Source organism: Pholis gunnellus, assembly GCF_910591455.1.
Source record: "Pholis gunnellus genome assembly, chromosome: 9".
Taxonomy (NCBI): Eukaryota; Metazoa; Chordata; class Actinopteri; order Perciformes; family Pholidae; genus Pholis; species Pholis gunnellus.
Window position 1 is genome coordinate 14,558,327 of NC_136535.1, and position 24,680 is coordinate 14,583,006.

Genomic DNA, 24,680 nt, shown 5'->3' on the forward strand with positions numbered 1-24,680 from the left:
AAAATGTATTCTTACATTATCATGTAATCTCTATCGTTTTATTATGAACCAATTAAATATTAGAAATATGTCGTCACACTTGTATTATGAACAGAAAATAAAATGAAGTGGAAGTATGTGGGTGATTATTTGTTATGTTTGAGAAATTACCTCATAAATGTCTCCACTTGTGTTTTAACTAAAGCACAGGGATGCCAACGGACCCGATGCTGAAGTCTTCAACCGGCATCTGTACAGCTGATTTTCTATCTTGAACCTTTGCTATATGTAATGTATTATGTAATTATTATGTAATTATGTACATATAAGCATGTGTATCTTACTGGTTAAAATGGATTACCATGTGTTAATAATGCTTCTGGATGATTGAATCCAAGTTTGTTGTATTCAAGTCCAATTGTAATTGATCTGCAACAAATCAGAGGGCAGACACGGGGGCAGACAAAATCACGGTCGACCCGTGAATGACTTTTGTCGTGGAAACCTCAAAACGGAAATAAAGTTGTAGATACCGTTGGCTAACTTTACTGTCCTCAAACATCCTTGCTCACAAAATGGCAGGAAATAAATTCCCATAGCGACGTGTTCATTGTGTATTACTGCAAACATGGCCCTTTATTTGTCATCCACACTGGGAATTTCCAATGGCAAACAGGAAAGAAATCTGGGATGTACAAAATAAGAGTCGCAAACATCCTTTTGTATTGTTTTGAGAGTGATAGACATGTAATAGCCTTATCCCCATGTTACTTAAGATAACGTTTCCGAGTAAGACTTTGTGTTAAATGTGGAATATTGGTGGCTAAATAGTCCAGAATGTTACAATATGTTATGATTACAACGTCGTACTTTATGTTGAAGGTTTGAAAGAGGAAGTATAGTATTTTGTTAGCTGAATAGTAATTTTGCTCTGTGCGTGTGAGAAAGGCGATAAAAAAGGGTAGCCTATAGCGAAGTGCTGCTGGGTTGGAAGAAGGGTACGAGGTACTTTTTATTATTATTATTGTTCGTACACTCTGCCCATTTACGCCTCCTTACCCTGGCGAAAGGTTGAACGGTTAAAATGGAGGCGGATAGATCCGGCGGAGGACCAAACCCGAACTCCGGAGGTGGCGGCGGCGGCGGCAGTAGCAGCAGCAGCGGAGCGGGGCGCAACCCAAACGGGCCCAAAGCAGCACCGGGCCAGGCGACATCAGCTGCTGCGACCGGAGTGATGGCAGCAGCGGCGGCGGCGGCGGCAGCAGCAGCAGCAGCCGGGGCCATGCCCGGATCGTCGCAGGCTCGGGAGCTACAGGACGGGGACTCGGGTATGACGCTTCCTGGGATCCTCCACTTCATCCAGTACGAGTGGGGACGCTTCCAGGCCGAGAAATACCGCTGGGAGGCAGAGAGAGACGAACTCAGGGTAATTTGTTTACCATGTAGCCTGTTTTTGCAACGCTAACACCGATTTAAAGGCCAGCACGGATATCACAGGAGCTCTTTTAGTGCTGCTTTGTGACCGTACACATGCCCTAGAATCAATCAGTTTCGGGATGCCAACATGCTAATAGGCTAACATTACACCCTATCATATTGTGTTATTACTAGACAATACATGGCAACGAAGGGTCTGTATGATCACATAAAGCCAAACAGCCACAGCCTTTAATAAACTGTATTTCCCCATAACACGAGTGCCTTTGCCCTTCAAATTGACACACAATCAGGGTTTAGGTTAACTTGCAGTGTCTGTTTGATATTAATGCAGGTGTACCAGACTCCTCTTTTAAACAGGGACTGTATTTTGACATGTGTATATGGAAGCACTGATTGCAAGTTGACAATCATCTGGTTTTTACATCACACAGGGACAAATGAAGTTATCTGTGGCTGTTCATTTGAGGTTAAGAGGCTGAGTGTCCCTTAAATCACTGCATTTTATAATCAGTTGTGAAAGTGGTGTTCATACTTAAGGAAAGCTCCCATTAACATGAGGCGGTTTAAATTGATTTTTATTCACGAAACAATTGGCCCAGTGAGAGAAGATGATCGTGGTGATCTTTTTATAGACTTGACACTCTCGTCATGTAAACAACCAGACTGCCAGCAGTTATTGAATTGCATCACCTTTTACTGCATAATCTCCTCAGATGAAGTTCCCGGTAGTAACCGTGTTGTAAACGTGTATATCCGGTGGCATTTAATAGAAATCCACATTTTGCATTAGTATCACTCACAGATGGAGGATTCAGCGGGTGTGGTACACGGTTGAGGATGTAATGCGGGTGTATTTATCAGCATCATTCACACTCATTTGACTGTCTTAGATTATCGTCAGTTAAGTACCATCCTCCCGAAAACTAGGCCTAACCGTGTAAATCCTGACTGAATGTAAAATAAATATGACCTGCCACTTACAAGCACGCATGTGCTCTCTGCCTTTAGGTTAGGGAAGTGAGCTTTTGGCCTTAAAGTTCATCACTTTGGGTCCCTGAAATGGCAAGAAAAAAATCTATGTGAATGGGAGTCAATGTCGTGTAAATGCCCTTAAGCAAGGCATTAGTCCCCTAATGGTCCCCGGTTATTCAGAGACTGACTGCAGAATACAAAGGTTGTCCTATGCAACATTCCTATATGCATATGTTGTGTGAGGCAGAGCATTGCTGGGCAAGATCGTGCTTACTCATCAAATTGTTCCAGGATTAGGGCAGGTTAGGAAAACATACACGCATTCAAAGATGTTTTCGCTTCGCGTTTGGAATGAAAAGAGGAACAGTTCATCTTTTCATTCCTAAACACGTGTGTGGTCTTCTTCTTGTAACCACAGGGTTCTTGTAATTAGGACACACTATCTTCTGGAGTTCATTAGCTCGACAAAACCACAGAAATGTTTCTTTATCGTTGCCTCTCTTCTGTCACTCTGCTTCTCACTTTGCCCCCCGACTCAAACCTAGTTATAAATAGGAGCCGTGATGAAATATGGATGAACAATAACAAACTGGTTATGCTCGCTGTTTTCACAGTCGTGTGTGTGGGAATGGAAGGTAGAAGCAGTCCATCCCTATGTCCAACATGCCATTAGTGCTTGTTATGGAACTTTGTTTGCATGTCTGTGTGTGTGTGTGTGTGTGTATTCCTGCACATGGTCTGGTTTCACTGGTACAATTAGCACCACGTCCTGTGCTGAGAGAACGAGAGGATCGCTGGAGTGCCAGGCTGAAAAATTGACCTGGCTTACATTTTAACACCCACAGGCCTCTGGCTTTTGTTGCCAGCATGCTGGCAGGGCTCTCAACATGCCAGTTAGCATGCGCCGCTGGCCATGTCCTGTGTGTGTGCAGCACCACACTGTACATGTGTCCCTCGTCTGCTCACATGTCGTATACACATGACTTTTTGTGCTTTTATGGCGTGCATGGGGCAAGCAAGCAAGGGGAAGGCTGCAACCAAAACCGTCACCAATATTTGAGATAAACACCATCATCTTACGACTGTGTGACTCTTTGTGCGACGGCGGGGGGGTGTCTGTGTTTGTAGCATAGCATGTCTCTGTGAGACTGTAACACATGTGCTGTCTCTGCGAGTGTGTTTTTGGTGTGAAAGGCCACCTGTGGTGTCGTGTCTCCCATGACATGCCAGGAATGACGCCCCCCCCCCCCCCTTCTCTGGGCCAGGTGGGACGTCCCAGCACGACCATGAGACAAGCTGCGCAGAGGGACAGGTGGCAGTGGCCTTGTCTCTTTGTCCTTCAGACACACAAGAAGCTCTTTCCAGTGTATTCTATCAAATTACACCACTCGTGCACTGTGTGCGAACAAATTTGTTTTTGTCTGATCCTCATTATCATTTAATGGACAAACAGACTTCGGATCAAGTCTCTACTCTTATTCTACAGGGAACAGGACAGACCTCTCTTCCTGTTCGTCTTTAAACTACAGTCTTCTCATTTCCAGCTATTTAATTTTATTAGCCGTGTCAGTAGTTGTGCAGAATAGATTACCGGTGACCCAGATGACATCACTTCCTGTTGAGTATGGCCCAGGGGGGCCCTGAGTACACATCTCTAATTAATAGCTCTGAGCTCTCAGGCATGAGACACATATGACATCTATATGTACTGCATTATTACAGTGGGCCTCCCACCCACCCACGCGAAGCTCCTGTTCTAGACGCGTTGTTTAAAAAGTACATTTTTCTGTATGTAATTCATTTCCTCTTGTTGTATTTCTCTCTCAGCTCTTCCCCTGAAATCCTTATGATCTTATGAGTTGTTCCCCCTCTCTTATTCAAAACATTCATGACCTGCAGTATTTTTGCTTAACAAGCATCTTCTCATCAAAATACAGACAGAAAGCCCAACTTTCTAGGATGTCATTCTCTAGCTAAATACCACACACACACACACACACACACACACACACACACACACACACACACGGCGCTCTCTGACACGCTCCATCAAAGCACACTGTCCCAGAAAAGTTCATTGCTCTACTTGTTGGCTCGCGGATTCCCTCTTGGGGATGAAGGGTTGAGAAGATGGAGGGTGGCCAGCGGAGGAGGAAAGCTGCCCTTGACCCTGTTCGGCAGCGAGTAGAGGGGGACTTGTCAGAAAAGGCTAAATGTGTCAGCTCTCCGTGTTACAACGAACCCTGGAAAGGTCAGCAGCAGTTAGCCACGCTGAGGAAAACCCACCCACAGGAAAGGGAGATCAGATGGCGCGACAGGTTTGCTCCTTACAAGGTCCCTTTGTTAGTTTGTTTACCAACATGATGCAAAGAAAATAACCACAGTGTCAATGTTGGCGGAGGCTGCATCAAACCGACACCCAGAAGACTTAACTAAGGGTTGTGTTACTCCTCGGCTTGGGTTGGTTTTAAACATGGATGAATATTATACTCGAGTATAAATGCGGAGATGTCTTTAGACCCGCTGCTCCATTGCGGCTCTTATTTAATGTGTCAGTTTTTTGATGAGACCACCTTTTATATGCCGATAGCACACATGCGTTGTTATTGTATTCACACTCCTTGGGTAGGAGCTGTTCGTTGTAGAACCTCATTTTAGCCACAAGCATATCTATCGAACGCTGCGTTTCTTCTTGTCCTTACAGCAGCCAATGTGTGCTGGGGTAAATTAATCTACTCTGACATGAAATTGTATCCAGTGAACCCCATTACCGCACCGCTCTCAGAGAGAAACACGGTGGAAGAGACAGAGCAAGTAAAACCAGGTCAGAGCCAAATAATGAGCAGTTAAGTATTGGATCAAGACTGGCACCAAGCAAAGCCACTTTGACACTAATCCCTCTGCTTTGGCTACCTTTATGTAAATGGTAACGGCAGCTCTAACGGTGTGCGCTCATTGTTGGTATCTTTGAGTGTGTGTGTGTGTGTACACATGCAGCGTTGGCTTTACTTGGCCCAGCAAAGCAGTCTCAGGGTTTTTAAGGTTTTGTGCGCTACTGGGAACATGTCCTTCTCGGAACACAGTTGTGTGACACTGGCGCACATTGATGTGTGATGGTTATCTCTGCGTTGAGAGCAGGTTGTAGCTCGCCTGTGTGTGTCTGTCTGTCTGTGTGTGTGTGTGTGTGTGTGTGAGTAGGAGTAGAAACGCGTGCCCTGCCCCTGAAGGAAGAAGTAGACGCATTCCTTTTAGAGGTGGAAATTACGAAGCACTTTGCTGATTTCTTTTTAGTTTATAGAGCCGTAAAGTTACAGACTATTGACTTTGTTTGTTTGAGCTCATGGTTCAAATGTACATCAGCAAATGACCAAATCAGCGTTTACACTCGGGTGACATTACAGTGACTCTTAAGCTGCTGTTGGTTCAATCTTTTTTTTGTTCGGCTCAGTTCAAACTAGGCCTAAATAGGAACTGTCAGCACACTGATGATTCTGTGTTAAGGATTTGTTTATCTGTGTACAGAGGGCCTCGTGTTCCACTCTGCCCCTTCTTCGTACCCAAGTTGCCTCAACTTGATCAACAGCAGGCGTCAGTATCAGAACACTTCTCTGTCATTATTGTGGATGTGAGGTCAACCCTGAATGTTACCCTTTTTTTTTTGGCCACTTCCCTTTCGAAGATGTCCTTTTAATGTGAGCTAAAGTGTTCCATTTGCTGTCCATTTATAGTACGCCGTATATAATGCACGTGCTGTTTTCTGACCCCGCACGTTATGACACTTTGCTGCAAGCAAAACAGCCTGCTTGGGTTGTATTTTTTTAGCATATTAAGCATTTATACCGTTACAAAACACAACAACTACACAATTACTACTTGTGTGCAGCTGGAGGATCTCAGCTAACTAGCTGTTGCAGCTAACCCTATGCTGGCAGCTCTTTCAACCACATAACCACATAACCACAGCAAATGATACGTTGCATCGCGGTTTATACAAGGCTAAGCAGATTCCTGTGTTTCACTCGTCCTCCGGGCTTGTTAAATAAATGCACGCGTTGCTATTCAACCTTTCCTCTCAGTGCTCCTCACACACAAACACCGTTCATTAATTGTATCATTATTTACTTATTTTAAAAACTGAACTGCACATCTGTATTTCAGAACCTCTGTGGACATGCCTGCAGTGTTGACATGCTAGCATTGACAATTATCTCCAAAATTCTCCGATGAGCATATCAAATCACATTGTATTACTCAGCAGCAGCAGCAGCAGTAGTAAGGTTTGCTTGGCAGATTATTTTGTGTTCCACTCGCCCTCCTAGCTGGTTGTGTGTGTGTGTGTGTGTGTGTGTGTGTGTGTGTGTGTGTGTGTGTGTGTGTGTGTGTGTGTGTGTGTGTGTGTGTGTGTGTGTGTGTGTACACACTTTCCTGGATGATTGACTACCCTCTCAAGTAGACCGAGTGTCTGCCCCATGAGATCGTGTTTTTAGACTGTTCCACTTTTACCGAACTGTGTGCGTGTGGGAGCAGACTCATGGACCCACACAGGGACGTGCAGAGGAGAAGTGGACTGTGAAACAACAGTCATTAATGCTCCAGCCAGAGAGACGGAGAGGGTGGAAATGCAAAAGTATTGTGTCCTACGATCACCTGCACGCAAATCCTGACTTTAGAAACGGGGGTGGGCCTTTTTTTTAACCGACTTCTAACTGGGAACAGAGTTGTTGTTTTTCTCCTCCACCCAATAGAGGGCAGGATGTTTGTTGCCTGTTACCAAGCATCGCTTGGTGCAAAACATAGCATGCTTTAAACTTCTGATACAAACCTTTCTCGTCACTCTGGCAGCCCTTTCACATCTTTGTCAAGTCATGCCATATGATGCCGAACCCAAGGGAAGCCCCTGTCTAAAGATAGCCCCTTGTCACCCTGCATTCTCTCATTATCACTTTTTATTTTTCTTTAATCGTTTGCCATATGGCAAGAACGGGCATCTCGTTCCTCAAGGTAAGAATTGAATCGGCTCCGCTGAGGAAGGGAAACGAGACGGGAACCACACAAAGGAAGGATGTGTCTTAAAAGAGGGTATTTGAATTTGGCCGGTGTGTGTCTTGTTTTTCCTCCTCCTGCAGATGCGCACTGAGGCCTCGGTTAGGAGAAGTTAAAAATAAGAGCTCTGTTCCACAACCCTCTACTTATTCCTCTGGGTTCTCAGAAGTCATGTTTGCTATGCTTGTCACATCGAACTTTTTCCTTCACGGCCTCCGCTTGTGATCTCTGTTGATATCAAATGCTTTTCTAAGCTTTTAATTGAGAAAGCACACGCCGCAGTTATGGTGTCAATATAAATAGATTTTGCGATCGTTTATGCTTGTGTGTGTGTGTGTGTGTGTGTGTGTGTGTGTGTGTGTGTGTGTGTGTGTGTGTGTGTGTGTGTGTGTGTGTGTGTGTGTGTGTGTGTGTGTGTGTGTGTGTGTGTGTGTGTGTGCGCCCTTTTTTTGCGGGAACTTTGTGTTCCTTACCATCCTGTATGTGTGTTCCAGGCTCAGGTGGCATTCCTTCAGGGTGAGCGGAAAGGGCAGGAGAATATGAAACAGGACCTGGTGAGGCGGATCAAGATGCTGGAGTACGCCCTCAAACAAGAGAGGTAGGACAAACGACCCCTGTGCCCCCATGTCTGTTATCCCCTCAGCCTTCTGTCATAATGTTTCGCATGCTGAAGGAATAGTGATTTGATAGTGAAAGGTTTTCCTATATTTGCCTGTTATGCTGCCCTCATGTGGTGTTTTGTGGGGTTGCAGGGCGAAGCATCAGAAGCTGAAGACAGGAAATGACCAGAGTCCCGGAGACAAGAAACCAGAGACAGAAGCAGACCAACGTATGTTTAACCAAGCCGTTATACACTCTGCTGCTGCTGCTTCACTTTCAGAGCAACTCAAAATGTATTCTTTCTGATCACGCGTTGCTGTTGCATCACTATTGACCAATCTTTTTTTTCTGTAGTTCCCAATGGGCCGGCTGAGTCAGACTCTGAGCCAGCCAATCAGATGTCCTGGAAGGAGGGACGCCAGCTACTACGCAAGTAAGGCCTCTGTGTGAACAACTCTGTTTTATTTCGTTACCATACTCGTGTGTTCCAATACTACTTTATCATTGGTGTTCAACTTATGATCTAGACTAGCGTGATTGATTTATATATGGGTGGATATTAATGAATGTGTGTTGGGTTTTTTTCTTCCTGTGAATGTAGATATCTTGAAGAAGTGGGTTATTCAGACACCATCCTGGACATGCGATCTAAGCGCGTGCGCTCGCTGCTCGGGCGGAGCAGCCCCGAGGCTAACGGGCCTGCACCCAGTGAAACCTGTCCTGAGCCTGAGCCCCGGGCAGGTGGAGAGTCGATGTTGGTCAGACAGATAGAGGAACAAATCAAGAGGTGAGACTGTGGAAGCTGATCAGAACAGTGAAGACACTCACAGTTTGCAACACAAGGCCCAAATCATGATTAAAAACAGAGAATGACATTTTCTTTGTTTCAGTTTGTTGTTCTCTTGTATAAATCACTTTACGATCATGATCTTTCCATACCTGCGAGTGCTATAAAACTTCTTCTTTTTTCCACCTAAAGAAATTATAATGGTCATGCGGTCTAGTGCCACCCTGTATAGACGGGGCCCTAATTTACACGTTGTGACGTAATCTAAATATCTATTCAAAGACACAAGCTTGAAATATTATGGTTGGCTGATTTGGATAGTGCACACACCGTACTGTCTAGAGTGGGTTCTCTTCTTAAGAACATCTGACACTTGCAGAGGGAGAGTTTACCGTGATCGAAGTGCAATATAATCTTTATAAACGGTGCACTTTGTACATGAGACAGTTCATCATTGTATCATGAGGCTGCTTTGTGAGTAGCATTTTTCTGTAGCAGAAATGTAAAGACGGTGAAACCATAGCACACCCTCATCTTAAAAGCATGATAACATTGTTATAAACATGGTAAGATGATAAAAAGAAAACACTATCACGGTTGTGTACCTGTCATTGCACAGAAAATATAACTACCTGTCAGGCAGGTAAAGATGAAATATATGAGCGGAAATATTGTTGTGTTGATGTTTAACTAGGACAGTAAAAAAAAAAAAGCACATTACTTATAGTTGCTCTCATAAAACCTTTTTTATATTATAAGCAAATGGCTCTACTGTAATGTAGACTGCTGAGGCCAAACCTCCTGTAATATGGTATTATATAAGTATAATTAAGGTCGTCCTGCCTCCCTCTGCAAGGTATTGACCTAAATAATATTTATTTTTCCCCTTTATTAACTGGAGTGGAGAGAATAATTGCCTGTGATTTTGTAGGAACGCGGGCAAGGAAAGCTCTAAGGAACGTCTGGGCGGCTCGGTGCTCGATAAGATCCCCTTCCTCCACGGCTGCGAGGATGACGATGAAGACGACAGTGACGAGGAAGATGACTTCCAAGGCATGGCCACTGACTGCATCGATGGACCGCGAAAGAACAAGAAGTCTCGTGTAAAGGTACGATCGGTGATTAAGAATACAATGAGGAAGCTGAGGGAAATTCAATGACTAAACACAATAACTATCAACTGCAACCTTTATTCACGACTAATGAAATCCTCTGCTCTGCTGTGTTCTCATGTCCAGATGGGTTCGGAGCCCATGACCACAGACCTGGACCCGGAGGACGAGGAGGACGAAGACGACTCGGAAGATGCCCTCAGTGAATTTGACTTCCTGGGCTCGGGGGAGGATGGGGAGGGGGCGGGAGAGGCCCGGATCTCGGGGGACGGACGGGAGTTAGGTACGCTGCTGCCGTAGCAACATCATCAGCACAGCACTGCCAGAATCACTGCCACCAGTGTATCTGTCTTATTTGCCCCTCCCCCTCCCCGCTCACCTTTTTTATCTTTTACTTCTCATTGTGTCCTGGCATCTCTTCTTGTCAATAAAACCAACCTCTTTTCCCAACCACCTGTCTCTCTGTCCTGTTTCACGAGCTGTCAGTCTGTGACTCTTTAGAGCTGTGTAGCTGTCATCTCTGTCTGTGGATGTATTCTCTGTGGTGCGGGGTCATTTTTTTCAAAGGTTGTCAAGCATGCAGCCTTCTCTTTTTTTTTTTAATGTGCACATTTCATTCTTTTGAGTCACATTTACACTGTAACCCTGTGCGCTTATTGATTTTGTCCGCTCACAAAAATGTATATATATATATATTTTTTTAAATTGTATGTGTTGTATTTAAAGAATGAAGTCTATCTTTTTGCCTCTGTCTACATCCGTCTGTCTCTCATCTGTCCGTCTGCTGGCCCCTCCAACCATCCTCCGCCCCTCTGCATGACTGGATGTTTTGTGTCTCTCTCCTCTTGCCGGGTTCAGAGAACCGCAGGAACAAGTTACAAGGCATGATGTCGGACTTCCCCCCTAAACCCACCCCGCCCCCCTCTGTATCAGGACAGGCTCGCCCCGTGGAAGGTAAGACTCCCCCACCATTTATGACCCATCGAAAACCGCTGACTATCCTCTACCGCTACTGATTGTAGCGTAGCCGTTAAAACCCACAAAAAGTTGGATGATGTCTCAGTTTGGTGAAATGTTAAAGCCTGCGTAGGTGTAAACTTACAAAACTGCTCCCACGCCTTTAAATATTTCCTCTGATACACAGTGTGGGAGTAAGGAAACAAGATTAGTGGACGCTTGCTCGGGAGATCTAAGAGTCATTGCTATATTTTACATTCTTCATCTCCGACTGGCCATAATGTTTTGTGTAACTCTTGTGCATTTCCACCTCCAACCTGCAGGTGGCGCCCTGGGTTTTTCCTCTGACGTCTTCATTATGGACGCCGTTGGAGGAGGAGACATGAACCTGGGGGAGCTGGCTGATCTCACCGTGGCCAATGACAACGATCTCTCCATGGATGTAACTACACACATTTGTTCTGGTCAATACACCGGTTGTAATCCAACGTGCATGTGCACACTATGTGTGAAATGTTGACTCTTTTCTTTTTCAATGTGTTTTCCTGTCAGATGCAAGATAACAGAGATGAGTTCAAGAAGACTTGGAACCCTCGTTTCACACTACGCAGCCACTTTGATGCCATCCGCGCTTTGACCTTTCACCCCAGTCAAGCCGTGCTGCTCACAGCCTCTGAGGATGGCACACTAAAGCTGTGGAACCTCAACAAGGCCATGCACTCTAAAAAGTAAGAATCCTTAGATCCACGGGGAGGGAAGAACATGTATATCGCTCTCATTCTATACTTACAACTCACTCCAAAGGCTTTCCGACCAGCAGTAGGACAGATAACGTACAAATGTCAAATCAAACTACAGCAAAGATAAGAAGCTAATTCAAAAGATTGCCTCCCTCCACAGGAACGCAGCGTTGGATGTTGAGCCCATCTACACATTCAGAGCACACAGGTGAGTTGAGTACAAATCCAAAATCCACACCATACACAGAAGCAGTGCAGCAAACTAACGCCTCTCTCTTTATGTCCAGTGGAGCTGTTCTGGCGCTGACCATGGGCGAGGATGGAGAATCCTGCTACAGCGGGGGTCTAGATGGAACTGTCAGATGTTGGAAGATGCCAGACCTCAATGTGGATCCTTATGATAATTATGGTCAGTCATTATCAACTGCAGAGTAATAATGATTTTCCAATTTAGAAGTATATTCCTTTTCTTTTTTTTTAATATGTTGCGCTTGTCCATCCAGATCCCGGCATCGAGAGCAGTGTACTCGCCGGCCACGAGGACAGCGTGTGGGGTCTAACTTACTCGGCGGCTCTCCATCGTCTCGCCTCGTGCTCAGCCGACGGCACCATTCGCCTCTGGGACCCTCAGAACTCTGCTCCCTGCCTGTCTGTCTTCAATAAGGAGAGAGGTAGACGTCCTGTGTTGAGTGTGAACGAGTGCTTTTGAGCTTTGTGTTGCCTCCATGCCTGACAAACTCGATCATCTCACGTCTTCTCCCAGAGCACGGGACGCCCACCTCAGTAGCCTTCGTGGACACTGACCCCAACCAGGTGGTGGTGTCATTCGACGCAGGCGAGACGCTGCTCTACGACCTCAACACAGAGCAGAGCATCATTGCGCTGGAGACGCAGACCAAGGATGGTAGGTTCTGGAGCCTGTGTGTAACCCGCTTTGAGATAAGTTAGAAATAAATGAGATTCAGATGGAGTTGCTTGTCTTCCTTTGCAGGCAGTGAGCTGATCAACCGCGTGGTCAGCCACCCATCTGAGGCCGTCTCCATCACTGCACATGAGAACCGCACCATCCGCTTCCTAGACAACAAGACAGGTATCTCGCATGTCTTTTACCTGTATTGGTCACCTTTTCATTTCTGGAGTGTGAATGCACCTAAATAAGCTTGTTTTGTGTGTTCACTCAGGTAAAGTTGTCCACTCAATGGTGGCTCACCTGGATGCGGTCACCTGTCTCACTACAGACCCTAAAGGCACTTACCTCATCTCTGGCAGTGAGTGACACTCACCTTTACTGTGTCCTTATTTAGCTGAACATCTTAGAATCCAAACTCTATTTTCACATAACATCATCGTACCCGGAGAGAGATTTTAATGCCGACAGTTTTTTTTAATATTGCGTCCGTTCTGTACGCAAAGTGGGTATTTTTCAGGATTTGTTAAAAAGGTAATGGGAATTTTAAAAAGAAGTGATGAAAAACACAATTTTTCAAAGGTAAAAAGCTATTTTTGAAAGCCTCACTATCAGTCGCCTCTCTAAAGTCACACTGTAAGGCATTGCAGAAGAAGTTGTGCATTAAGTCTAGCTTTAAAAACAATCTGAAGGATTCCTTTACATTGCACTCCACAGTGGTCTTTGCCTCCGGTAATGTTGTCTTTGCTTTCACCCACTCTCCGCCCCCTGCAGGCCACGACTGCTCGGTGCGCCTGTGGATGCTGGACAACAGGACGTGCGTGCAGGAGATCACTGCGCACAGGAAGAAGCACGACGAGGCCATCCATGACGTGGCCTTCCACTCTTCACAGCCCTTCATCGCCAGCGCCGGCGCAGATGCACTTGCCAAGATCTTTGTCTGACAGCAGTGTCGTCATTCTGGTGAGATGGGGGGGGGTCACGTTTTTGCCAGAAAGCCTGTATTACAAAATGGGAGTGTTGAGTTCCATAACAGGCAATGGAGGGTTTAACAAAACTCTACTGAGTTGCATTTTAGGGATTTAAGTCAGGATATCTCTGCCTCCGTTGCTTCTCTTTTGACCATTCATTTTCAAAACCTGTCTCTTGCAAATCCTCCATCTTTGTGAAAGTGCAATACTAAACGAAGTGTTGGAGAACACCTTTAATCTGTCTGTGAGTAAAGTGTTTAATCTTTGGATAGCCTCAATTTCTAAGTAAATATACAGTGGACCGTAGCACATTCCCCTTTAACAGAAGTCTAGATTATTCTCAAGAAAGCTTCACAAAATGGCTTCAAATCTATGTCTTTGTTGAATCCTCTCTGGCTTAAAATGTCCACTTTAGATCATCTTGAATGGCTACTTTCCCCTCCACTATAAAACATTCCATTACCCTCAAAATCTTATTTGATTTCTTTGTTTTTCTGTGTGACTTTGTGACAAACTGGGAATGTTTTTACTTCTATTGAGGCGTATGTCAGTATTGTGAGTAGATCTGAACGGCTGTTGGTCTAACTTTGTTTGTTTCTGCCTTTTTTTTAGAGTCCTACACAAACAACTGGGCAGAAAGAGACTGAAGACTACAGTGGACACATTTCACCTGCTTACACACACACACACACACACACACACACTCTCACACCCACTGGCTGGGTCATTGCCACAGGACATATCCTCCCCTCAATTCTCCACTCTTCTCTGATGCCTCAGTGACTTCTTGTAATACTAATCACACTGCTTTTTTTTATAAAAACACAGCTGCTCCTTTTTTGAATAATCATATTTGGAGGAACACTTTTCTACACTACAATATTCAGTTCTGCTTTTTTTTTTTTTCATTCTACCAACACTTATTACAAACCTGTGTGTGTGTGCGTGTGTGTGTGCGTGTGCACACACTACTTAGGTTAAGAAACTACCAAGGAAGCGCTCGCACTGCACAGCACACACGAGGCACCGATGCATGCATTTCAGTTGAGATCTTAATTTAAGAAATTGCTTGTGGCTAACATACATATGTAGACATGACTAATCACAGTTATCTTTCCCAGTGTCTGCAGAAAACCCCTGACCGACCTCTTCATTGGGAATCAATGTATTACATTCCAAAGACTGCAGGTAGAGTGTGTGTGTGTGTGTGTGTGGCATTCAGGGTCGGAGAATGTTGTGACTGATGTGAGGAGCCATTAGACAGTTGCTAGCCGGTGTTGAACAAAATAGCTTTAATTTCAACTTTATGGCCAAGTCTCATTGTATGTATGAGTATTATAATGTCCCCATGATTCGTGAGATAGAATCTCACTCTGCTGTACAAGATGAATGAACACAATCACGGTCCATTTCTACAAATGTACAGTTTGAACTCTGTAGACTGATGCTCTCACGACACGTTCACCAGCTGAAGGTAGATACCCCGAGAGTGCAGTTGAAGTCGGTGGACTTGCACAGAGGTACTGAGGCCAGGCTGTATGCTCTCAACAAATGACACAGATTGTGTCATTTGGTGCTTTTTACTGTACGGAAGAGTGCGCGTGTGTTCGTATTATGCACTAGTTAAATCACGGTGCTATGAGAGACCTCGTCAGTCGTGAGTCAGAATCAGGGACCTGTTGTGTGTGTGTGTGTGTGTGTGAGAAAGAGAGACTGTGTTTCTCACTCATCGGGCTATAAAGTGAATCAGCTTTTTAAATGAAATTTCATTGGTCAATCATATCAATAGCTGTGGTCACGTTTTTAGAATGAACTATTGACGTCTCTCATTAGAGAGGCGTGAGTAGTGTCGCCATTGGTCGTTAGAGGAATGTACAGAGCTGATGAGGATTATTTAACAGCGAGTGTCACTTGGACTGAAAACATTTGCTCAGATGAGAGCGGGTCAGATCGTCTTTTTCATTTCATCTCGGAAGTCGGTGCCAGTTTTGTAGGCGGCGCTTGGTTCTGGCTTGTTGTTATTTATTCAGGCTTTCCAAAAAACAGAAGAGAGAGAAAAAAAAAACCCCAAGCTTGACATTACCTACACTTGTATGTTGAGGTGAGGTTCCCTTGCCTTGTTTTTTGACGTGCATCAGTTGCACGGTAGCACATTACCCAGAGAGCCAATGACGTGAAGCTGGTCTCCTCTTTCTGAAGAGGTGGGGAGAAAAGGGAGGAACGAAAAGAAGAGAGTCAATTTTAAATTCAGCCACTTTTGCCATTTCAGAAAAGGAAACGATAGAAGAATGAATTGATTTGAATATGTTTGGGTGTCAGTTGATGTTAGTAGCATGACTCAGCACCTAATCTGTCTTGCTGATCCCGTATGGCTCTATTTTTTAACATTACCCAGAGGACGTTTGGTTTAGGTGGAAACATTGTTCCTTTGAGACACATCTATCTCCGTCTGTGTCCCGCATCTATACTGACCCTGACTTCAAATGACTTGACTGGTAATTGTTTAGTATTACCTTGAGAAGACGGGTTGAGTCTGGTGTTGAAGCGGTTTGTCAAGGGGACCCTTCCCCTCTTCAAGAATACAGGGTCACACTGGGGGTCAGAGGTCAGATCTGAGGGTTCAAAGTAGCCTAGATGTAAACACTTCTTTTCCTAATCACTGCGGACACTAGCATTCATAGTTCAGTTTTTATTTTTTTTTTCCTGAAACAGGATGGTGGACTGTTCCGGACGCAACTACATTATTGTACTGCTGCTGGACATAACATCCTGTTATCACATTTAACTACTATCTGGCTCCACTTTGCACTACATTTAATTGTGGATGCTTGTGGTGAGGAGTGGTTACAGACAGGGTGCGGAAATAATGGTTTGCATGTATTTCTTATACAATCGGAAGTAAATACTACAAGATGAAAAGCCTGCTGTGGCTAGCATTTATTTGATAGTGAGAGCTACTGAGGGCCTCTTTCTGAGAATAAAGACAAATCAGTATGACACTTCAAGAAAAGAAATTGAAACGGAGGTTGTAAATGATGACTAGAAATGCCATTATGTTGCTGTAAATGTCCATCATTTCCTTGTTTTCTTTCTTTCTTGCATTTCTTTTCTTTGATTATAAATATGTTTATTAAGATGTAAGAATACTGTAGTATCATAAGTGAATCATTCTTCCTTGCTAGGCATAGAACTTGCTTGTGATTGATAATGGCAATGTACAACTTGTAAAAAAGAAAACGATTAAAAAACATGAAAATTGAAAAAAAAAAAAAGTTAAAAAAAACGACCTGTTACCAGTCAGAGGCCAAGGTAAAGGACTCTCATTTCTTTGTTTTTATTTTTTTATTAGCAATTTATCACTGTGTGATATTTTGTACATCATATTAAGCTGTATTCAAACTATTTCCTCTAACTACAAGGGATAAGAGACCTGCTTTTTATTCAATTTGTTTTATTATATATTTTTGAACTGCATTCTAGCTTGTATCAAATGACTTTCTCTTTTTGTTTACGGGTCCCCTGTTGTATGTCATTAAGGAAGAAAAAAAACAAAAAATGAAGATTTTGTACAGTGAATTGAAAGTTGTGTTTGTGTTGTCTTTTTTTGCCTTCTTTAAGGGATACAAAACAACTGGACACATGGAAGTGTCATCCCTTACCTGTCTGAAAATACACAGCAGAAAATACACAGTAGAAGTAGAAGAGAAGAGATTCTACAGCAATTTAGTTCAGGGACTTTTCAGAGAAATGTTTAAAAATGTGTTTAACATTAATGCATCAGAGACCAGGATTTCATTTTGTCAAGTTCTGAAAAGGCTGTATGCCGCACTTCCCTAATACAACTAGATACCGTCTTTCATTCTCTGCTTTAATAACTGGTTTTCCAACAAAAACGTTCAATTATCTTGTTAAAATTCCTAAAACATATCTACTCCAAAATCTATGAATATGCGGTTGTTGTTTTTTTGACAAACTACTGTTTCCAAAGTCAACATCCTGCTGTACTCCTGTAGTACTTCCCATGATGGGCCAGCTAATCTTGATTTGTGAAATTAATCGAGTTCCCCCTTTCCCCCCAAAATCACGTTGATAACGAGTAAAGCAGAATTTCGTTGACAGTCTGGTTTTTAAAGAGCCTCATCTTGTCACAAGTATTGTGTCAGCTATTAACCAATAATCAACCAATCCAACCTACAAGCTTTTACCGTGCTCAAAAAGAGTAAGCCGTCTACATTATGGAGCCTTTTCTACATCAAATCTTCACATTGCAATTGTATAATTTCAGCAGCAGGGTAAGTAAGTGTATTTGTTGTCTTTTTTTCTTTTTAAATACTGCTTTTATCTTTCAGCCTACGCACATACACACATGTTGTACATAATTGGTAAATGGAATTTCAATGGAACACTTCACTAAAGGTGGATGGGCAACAATGCAGCCCTATGACCTCATCTATACTTGGGAATTCATTATTCAATATATCAAACATTGCCCTCTTGTGGTGAAACGTAGTCATAGCAAGCATTGTTTGCTGCTGATTACTTATTGTGGTCTCTTGTCTTAGTTTTATTATTTATTCATGGCTCCACAAGGAGAAGTACGATGTGATGTCCCTGAGAGGAACTTCATGACGTCAGCGAGTTTCAGGAACTATCTCGGGACTTTTTCATGACCAAACATTAACAAGTCATTATTTTAATCTGCATGCTTTTAATGTAAAATAAGATTGTCGGTGCAGAGTCACACAGTCATGTTGGTGATTGTGGTGACCCAGCCTAATTTCTACGGTATATTCTGGTGTGTGTGCAAAGTAACACCTCCTCCCTTGCCATGGAAGTTCCTCATTTTATTGACACTTGCAATCACCTTTGCATATACACAGCTCTGAAATAGGTGTGGCCCTATTCTGCAGGTCTGGCAGAGGTGTGTCGAGTGAAAAAAAAAAATGCAGGGAAGGAAAGGTGTCACAAAGGAAGAAATGAGGCAGGCAATAGAATGTCACAGGAAGACGGAAAGAGAGAAGATGAGGAAGAGATGGGAGGGTTTTTTGAGCGCGGAGCTGCCCCCTCAGGCAGTGTAAGCGGATCTGTGCTGGCCCGGACTCGGGGAGGGAGCGAACAAGACCAATAACCCCGAAGCAAGGAAGCAAGGGAGCGAGAAAGAGTGGGGGAAAAAAAAGAGGAGGGAGAAGCCCAGGGTGTAAGGAGTCAGAGGGCGGGACGTTCTGAGAGGCTATTGGCTCCAGCCTCCGTCAGTCATTTCACTTCCTCCCTGGCCGTGGCAAGATCACATACGAGCGGGCAGGAGGGAGGGGGAGAGGGAGGTACCCTCGCGCGGCTCTCACACTCTCTGTGTGCTTTTTCACAAGAAAAAGACTCAACTGAGGCTGAAACTGAAACAGGGCAACACTCGTAAAAGGAGTGCAGTCTCTTGCTCTCCTTCATTCTTAGTTTCCTGTTTAAGGAGGCCATTTTGTAACTCAGCCTGGAGAAGAGGCACAACAAAGTTTGGCATTGTTTTTGTTTTGTTTTTTTTGTTTTTTTTTCCACTCTCCCACGGCTGGGGAGTTTCACAATCAAGTTTGGACTTTCTCCCCCTTGCACATCAACTTCTTGAGCCCAGGGAGCTGAAGGAGGGGAAGGGAGGCGCATGAGTGTCTCACACAACATTGCTCATGCTGGTCATGCCAGGACATTAACAGGAGTCTGAAGAGGAGAGCGCGCGGAAGAAGTGGCAGAAAGGAAGAAAGGAAAAGAACACAACTTCCTGGATAAGGATTTCTTCCTTGATCCAGTGGTTGGGGGTGGACACGGGACACAGGACACAGAGGAACCAGGGCTCTCTCTGCTCAACGTGTGTGTGTGTGTGTCCATGTGTCAGTGTGTGAACCCCTCTCTCCTCCACTGAGACAGTTTGAATGAGTGTGTGGTTTTTTTTTTATGAGGTCTCGGGTGTGTGTTTGTGAGTGTGTATGTTAAGAGCTCCGGGCAGCTGAGAAACAAGACTCTTTGAATGGCTAACGCTAGCCCTTGTATGTCCTCAGGGGCCATGGCCCAGGTCTTTTTCCCCCCCGTGGGCCCCTCGCCACCAGGCTCAGCTGTGATGCAGCCGGGGACCCCCATATCCATGCCCACGTTGCCCGCTCAGGGGGGGTTTCCTATGATGGACCTGACACCGGTGCAGGGCCCCGGTGGGGCTGTGATACCCTCGCAGCCTCCCACTCCAGCAGGGGTGTCCTTCATCATCCAGATCGGCCTGACCAGAGAATCGGTCCTGATGCCCCAGAGTGCTGACCTGGCCTATGTGAAACAAATTGCCTGCTCCATTGTTGACACCAAGGTAGGAAATGTGTATACGTGTGGTGGGTTCATATGTGTAAAGTGGGGAGGGCGGCATGTCGGGTAAAACTGGGCGTATGGCCCCCCCCCCCCCAGGTGGAAAGCGGTTTATGTCAGACGCCACACTTTCATGTCTGTCTGTAAACTGCTTGATGACCAGTTGGAGTGCTGCATTTCTCTTTTCACTCTGTTTTAGTGTCTCTGTCCCACTAAAACATCTGTAAACACTCTGCTATTGTCATAGGTAAATGCAGGTGTTTAAGCATGCAAGCAGACAAAGTATTTGAACCGGCGGCTGTGACAGACTCTGAGAAAATGTCACAATTTAGCTCCGCTCTATTTGCAGCAATTATCATTTTTGTCCCCCCCCCCCCCCCCCCCCTTCACACAGTGGGAAGAGAACACTCTGTTCAATTAGGCTTTGTTATGCCACATTCAGGCTAGCCGAGGGATGTCTGATGGGCTCAGTGTTTGACACGGTGTCATCTGGCTGTTCATGCATGGGCCAACATGTGTGCTGTACATGAAACAGGAAGTGCAGGACAATATTTGCAGCACTTCACATTTTTTGACTTTATTGCACGCCTAAGATGCATAAAGCAAAAGGAAATCTGTGTCCAAATGTTGAGGGGCACCATTACTTTCCTTCAGTTTAACTAAATAAGAAAGTTACTGAATATACATAGAGGGTAATCACAATGTGCTCCAATGCCTGGATGCAACCTGTCTTTGTGAGGATCAAAAGTCTCTTTCACTCTCCTCAGAGGTTTTACGTTTCATACCGAGATAAATGATCACATCAGGCCAATTTTACAGTCTTTGCTGAGCGCTTCATTGAATTATTTCCTTGTTTTTACCAGTCACTGATCACTTTAATTCATAGCCATATATAAGGCCGTGTCTTTCTAGAGATTACATTTTTATCGCCTGGTTTTTACTTTTGAGTGTGTGTGTGTGTGTGTGCGCATATTATTGTTTTAAGTCTTCTGCAACTTGGGACGTTTTTCTTCGTCTACTAGCTGTATTTAAAATGCATAAAACATATATTGATGACAGTTGATTTTGAAACAAACGAGCCTATCATATCAAAAGCTTTGGTCTGTGAAACACGAGAAGGGCAAACTGTTGAGACTTATGCGAGTTCCTCAAACTATGAGGATAATAAATTCAAACGAATGTGTCTTCTCTATTTTACTGAAATAAAGCAAACTTCAAAACAAACATGTGCAGGGTTGGGGGGGTTAGTGACATCCTCTTTGCAACAGGAAGTAAAGAGTGTTATGGGGAATGTGGTCTTCACACTGTTTGAGAACCACCGACTATATAGGCTAGCACGTTTTCCACATGCACATGTATAGTAGAAAACACACGTTATCCTACAGGTATAGTTTGAGCGGCCCATGTGCTGTTATCGGCCAATTAGCCTGGTAGGTGTTGAGATTAGCAGATTTTCGACAGCCTTTGTAAAGCAGCTTTGTAAAGCTCCCCCACAATCTTAAATCTTCCAGGAAATTCTGGTGCTGTCTCCAGCCCGTTTACCCACTCGGCTAATCTGTTCCTGTGCACAACAGCCGCTGTTTTCTCCTCATAGAAGTGGTTCTCTGTCATGTATTTGATTTGATTCAGCGAGATCGTTCAGCTGTTCTATCTGACGCTGGATCTCCACTCACCACCGCTGTACTCTGACTGAGATCAGTAGCTGGAGTGTGTGCTCCCAACTGTGTTTCCGTATGATTGGAACAAGTAAGAGGTGTTTGCTGCATCACGATGTAAACAACAGCTGCATCTCTCTGACCTTGTCTTCTTTTCTACTTCTTCTTTTTTTTTTTGTGTGTGTTTTTCTCTGACAAACCAGAACTCTCCTGTGTAATGCAAGAGAAGGTTGTTGTCGGAAGTTTTGAAACTCTCATGTTTGTCCTTTTCATATTCTGCATGCCTTGAGTTTCCACAGCTTTCATCAAATTCAAAGTGTTTGCATAATTTTTAACTGATAAAAAAAACGCACTACCAAATGTCCAAATAACAACTTACAGATTTTTCATCAACTAGCCAGTGACTCAACAACACCTGCAGCTGCTTCACAGTAACAGTTGTTGTGCTAAAAAACACCCTCTTTGGTGTTTAAAGTGCATAGATTTGCATTTATCAAAATGACAAAAAAACAATATACTCAGTTGGAAAGCTAATAAAGACATTCAACAAGGAGTAGAAGGCTCTTTAGTTGGTCACCATGGTTAACCAGTGAGGTCTAAGAAGCCTCTACTTCTTTTAATACATTTCTGTTGGTGGATCAGTGTGGAAGTGTTCAAAGAAAGAAATTACCTTCATTGCACCTCTGATAAATAATGGCCAACAGTGAGGCTCCGATCTATGACTTAATAAGAGCAGCGACTCCTGTGTCCTAAACAGCTGAGGGGGTTTTCAGCACAGCTTGGATGAGGGTGTCACGGCTTTTGTACGGCTTGCAAAAAGCACATGATGGCATTGGTCAGCTGGAGAGTTTGAAATGTATAATGAAGTTGGGATGATGCAGTATTCTGTTGCAGCCTGTTGTATGTGTGTGCATGGATTTGTGGGTGGTGATACCTCACTAGCAGTGACTTGATGCTGTTGCCGGGCAGAATGGAGAACAGTCAGTGTGACATGCAGTAAGGTCGCACTGAGGGTGATTAATAAACAACCAAGGCAACATAACAACTAAGTACAATGGCCACAATCCAACATGGTAACGCCCATCTAGACTTAAAGCTTTCTGTGTTTTAAGACGGTGAAAGAAATGTTGATTCCTCTGCAGAATACTATATATATATATATATATATACATATACACACATTGGGTACCAGTTTGTGGTTTCTGCTCCACAGCATCTAATTAAGGAAAAGACTCCCTTGTCATCTAAAGAATGAAATTGGCCTTCTTTTACGGTTTGGTTCTTCCTCACTTCTTCCTTTTCTGCATCTTCAGTCCCGCTGTCCCCACAAGAGGATACTCAATACTCTGTCCAATGCACTGACCAAACTCACAGAACTCCGAAACTCTCAACGGCTTCAAGGAGCCCAAACATGTGAGGCTACACATCTATACTAGATATCTAAAATATTTAAATTTGATGAACAGCTTCAGCCTTAAAAAAAACAAAGACAAACATTGTATAGCTTTGATGATATGTTGGAACAAGATAATAAAGAATATATATATATTTGTGTGATGCTATCAGACAATGTGGAATAAGATTCTTTTGATATACGAAGGTTGATTTAATGAAATAACCTCAGGTGTATTTAAGGCTCAAGCTTGATACTTTGGAGTTGTTATTGGCCTTGTTTGCATCACTCTGGTTTGTCTATTGGTGTTGGGTGAGGTCTATTGTAATAATTATCTTCGCGTTTCCTCCCATCCCATAAAAGATATAAAAGATTTGTGTTGGGATACTCTTGCCATTGATGTTGACAAAAGCTCTAACCTAAGTTAACGATAGATGTCCACTGCTCCTACGTGTTGATGATTGGTCAAATGCAGAGCAGGGATTGGTTAAAGGATGAATTTAAAGTGATTTAATGACTAGTTTCTGTAACGTCTATTGTTTAAAACTGTCGTGTAGTAATGGCAGGTGTTTCAGTCTCTGTTTTTGTTTTAAAACTAATATAACCCGAAGCAGTATGCAATTCAGAGGTGTTTTTGTTGAGTGCGGTCCAGAGGAAAGACATTTTTGTTCCTTGTCCATCCTCGAGTGTTCACTTAAGTAAAGCAAGAGGGAAAAAAAATCTGAAAAAGTACCTTCATTCCCTGAGCCTGATCTTTCTCAAGCCTTGTTAGAGCACACACACACTCACACTCAGCAATCCCTAAAATCCCCTTGAATCCAGAATTCCTGCCCTGCTAGGAGCTACAGCTTTAGGTGGGAGATTTGGACAATAGACAGCTTGTCCTGGTCGGGCTAACTGAGTGCGACACATGAGTTGGACTGTGTGTGTGTGTGTGTGTGTGTGTGTGTGTGTGTGTGTGTGTGTGTGTGTGTGTGTGTGTGTGTGTGTGTGTGTGTGTGTGTGTGTGTGTGTGTGTGTGTGTGTGTGTGTGTGTGTGTGTGTGTGTGTGTGTGTGTGTGTGTGTGTACACGTACGCGTGAATGCCTACACTGGTGTATTTAGAAGGGGTATTGAAGGCAGTTTGGTACCCCACACCCCCGCCAACAGTCATCTCTCCCATCCCAGAAAGGGTGAGTCACCGGTTCTGTTTATTCACAGGCTCCCTCCTTGTGTTCCATTGACACGTTTTTCCATTCACTTCTCTGTGGAGGAGCACACACACACACACACACTCCCCAGGCTTCAACCTCCAACACTAACCCCGAGTCAATGGCCATCCTTAAGCTCTTGTTCGTAGTCTCCTGAACTGAGCGTTAAGCCCCGTCTCTCAGGGCCAGAATTCAAAATCCAACCTTTATTCGCAGCATCTAGAGCCCACACTTCCCACACCTTTTCTAAAACCTTGCTTAGCCGTATACCTGGCAGTAGTGCTTGCCAAAATCCCATTTAGCTGGCCTACCTCCAGCTGCCCCAACCCCCTTCTCCTCCAGATGGAACAAGAAGTAATAGTGTGGCCTGGAAACCAGAAGTCTGTCTCCATTCAACCGTGATGCAGCTCTGATGTATTTGCTCTTTTGTTGGGCAGGCCTCACTGACCCCCTTATTTTCCCTGTCGCTATTTCCTTTCCTCATTGTACCTTCGTGTTCCCCCCCATCTACAGTGTTGTTGTTATTATAGAACTTAGAAATAAGCCTTTGATGTCACTCTAATTACTGATCATATTCTATAAGTTGTTGACTGAAAATATA

The 24,680-nt window shown here is 44.0% G+C and overlaps 2 protein-coding genes across 2 annotated transcripts in view; both read left to right on the forward strand.

Moving 5' to 3' along the window:
• Window positions 1–926: 926 nt before the first annotated feature.
• strn4 (striatin, calmodulin binding protein 4) lies at window positions 927–17,076 on the forward strand. The gene is made up of 18 exons (XM_079166466.1): window positions 927–1,405; window positions 7,929–8,032; window positions 8,187–8,263; window positions 8,389–8,467; window positions 8,636–8,821; window positions 9,753–9,930; window positions 10,060–10,216; window positions 10,792–10,887; window positions 11,214–11,332; window positions 11,443–11,618; window positions 11,791–11,838; window positions 11,918–12,039; window positions 12,134–12,301; window positions 12,394–12,534; window positions 12,622–12,720; window positions 12,812–12,898; window positions 13,312–13,500; window positions 14,121–17,076. The coding sequence occupies exons 1-17, from the start codon at window positions 1,064–1,066 to the stop codon at window positions 13,479–13,481; spliced, it is 2,349 nt and encodes a 782-aa protein (XP_079022592.1). The 5' UTR covers window positions 927–1,063; the 3' UTR covers window positions 13,482–13,500; window positions 14,121–17,076.
• A 1,786-nt stretch (window positions 17,077–18,862) lies between these two features.
• The window catches only part of prkd2 (protein kinase D2), a 33,326-nt gene continuing 27,508 nt past the window's right edge, over window positions 18,863–24,680 (forward strand). Inside the window, exon 1 of the mRNA XM_079166875.1 lies at window positions 18,863–19,845. Coding sequence (XP_079023001.1) covers window positions 19,519–19,845 — 327 coding nt within the window. The 5' untranslated portion in view covers window positions 18,863–19,518. The remainder of the gene's footprint in view (window positions 19,846–24,680) is intronic.

Coding starts and splice junctions, on each gene's coding strand:
- strn4 (XM_079166466.1), top strand. CDS start 1,064: ATGGAGGCGGATAGATCCGGCGGAGGACCAAACCCGAACTCCGGAGGT. Junction 8,264..8,388: donor AGAGACAGAAGCAGACCAAC/GTATGTTTAACC, acceptor TTTTTTCTGTAG/TTCCCAATGGGCCGGCTGAG. Junction 12,535..12,621: donor GGAGACGCAGACCAAGGATG/GTAGGTTCTGGA, acceptor CTTCCTTTGCAG/GCAGTGAGCTGATCAACCGC.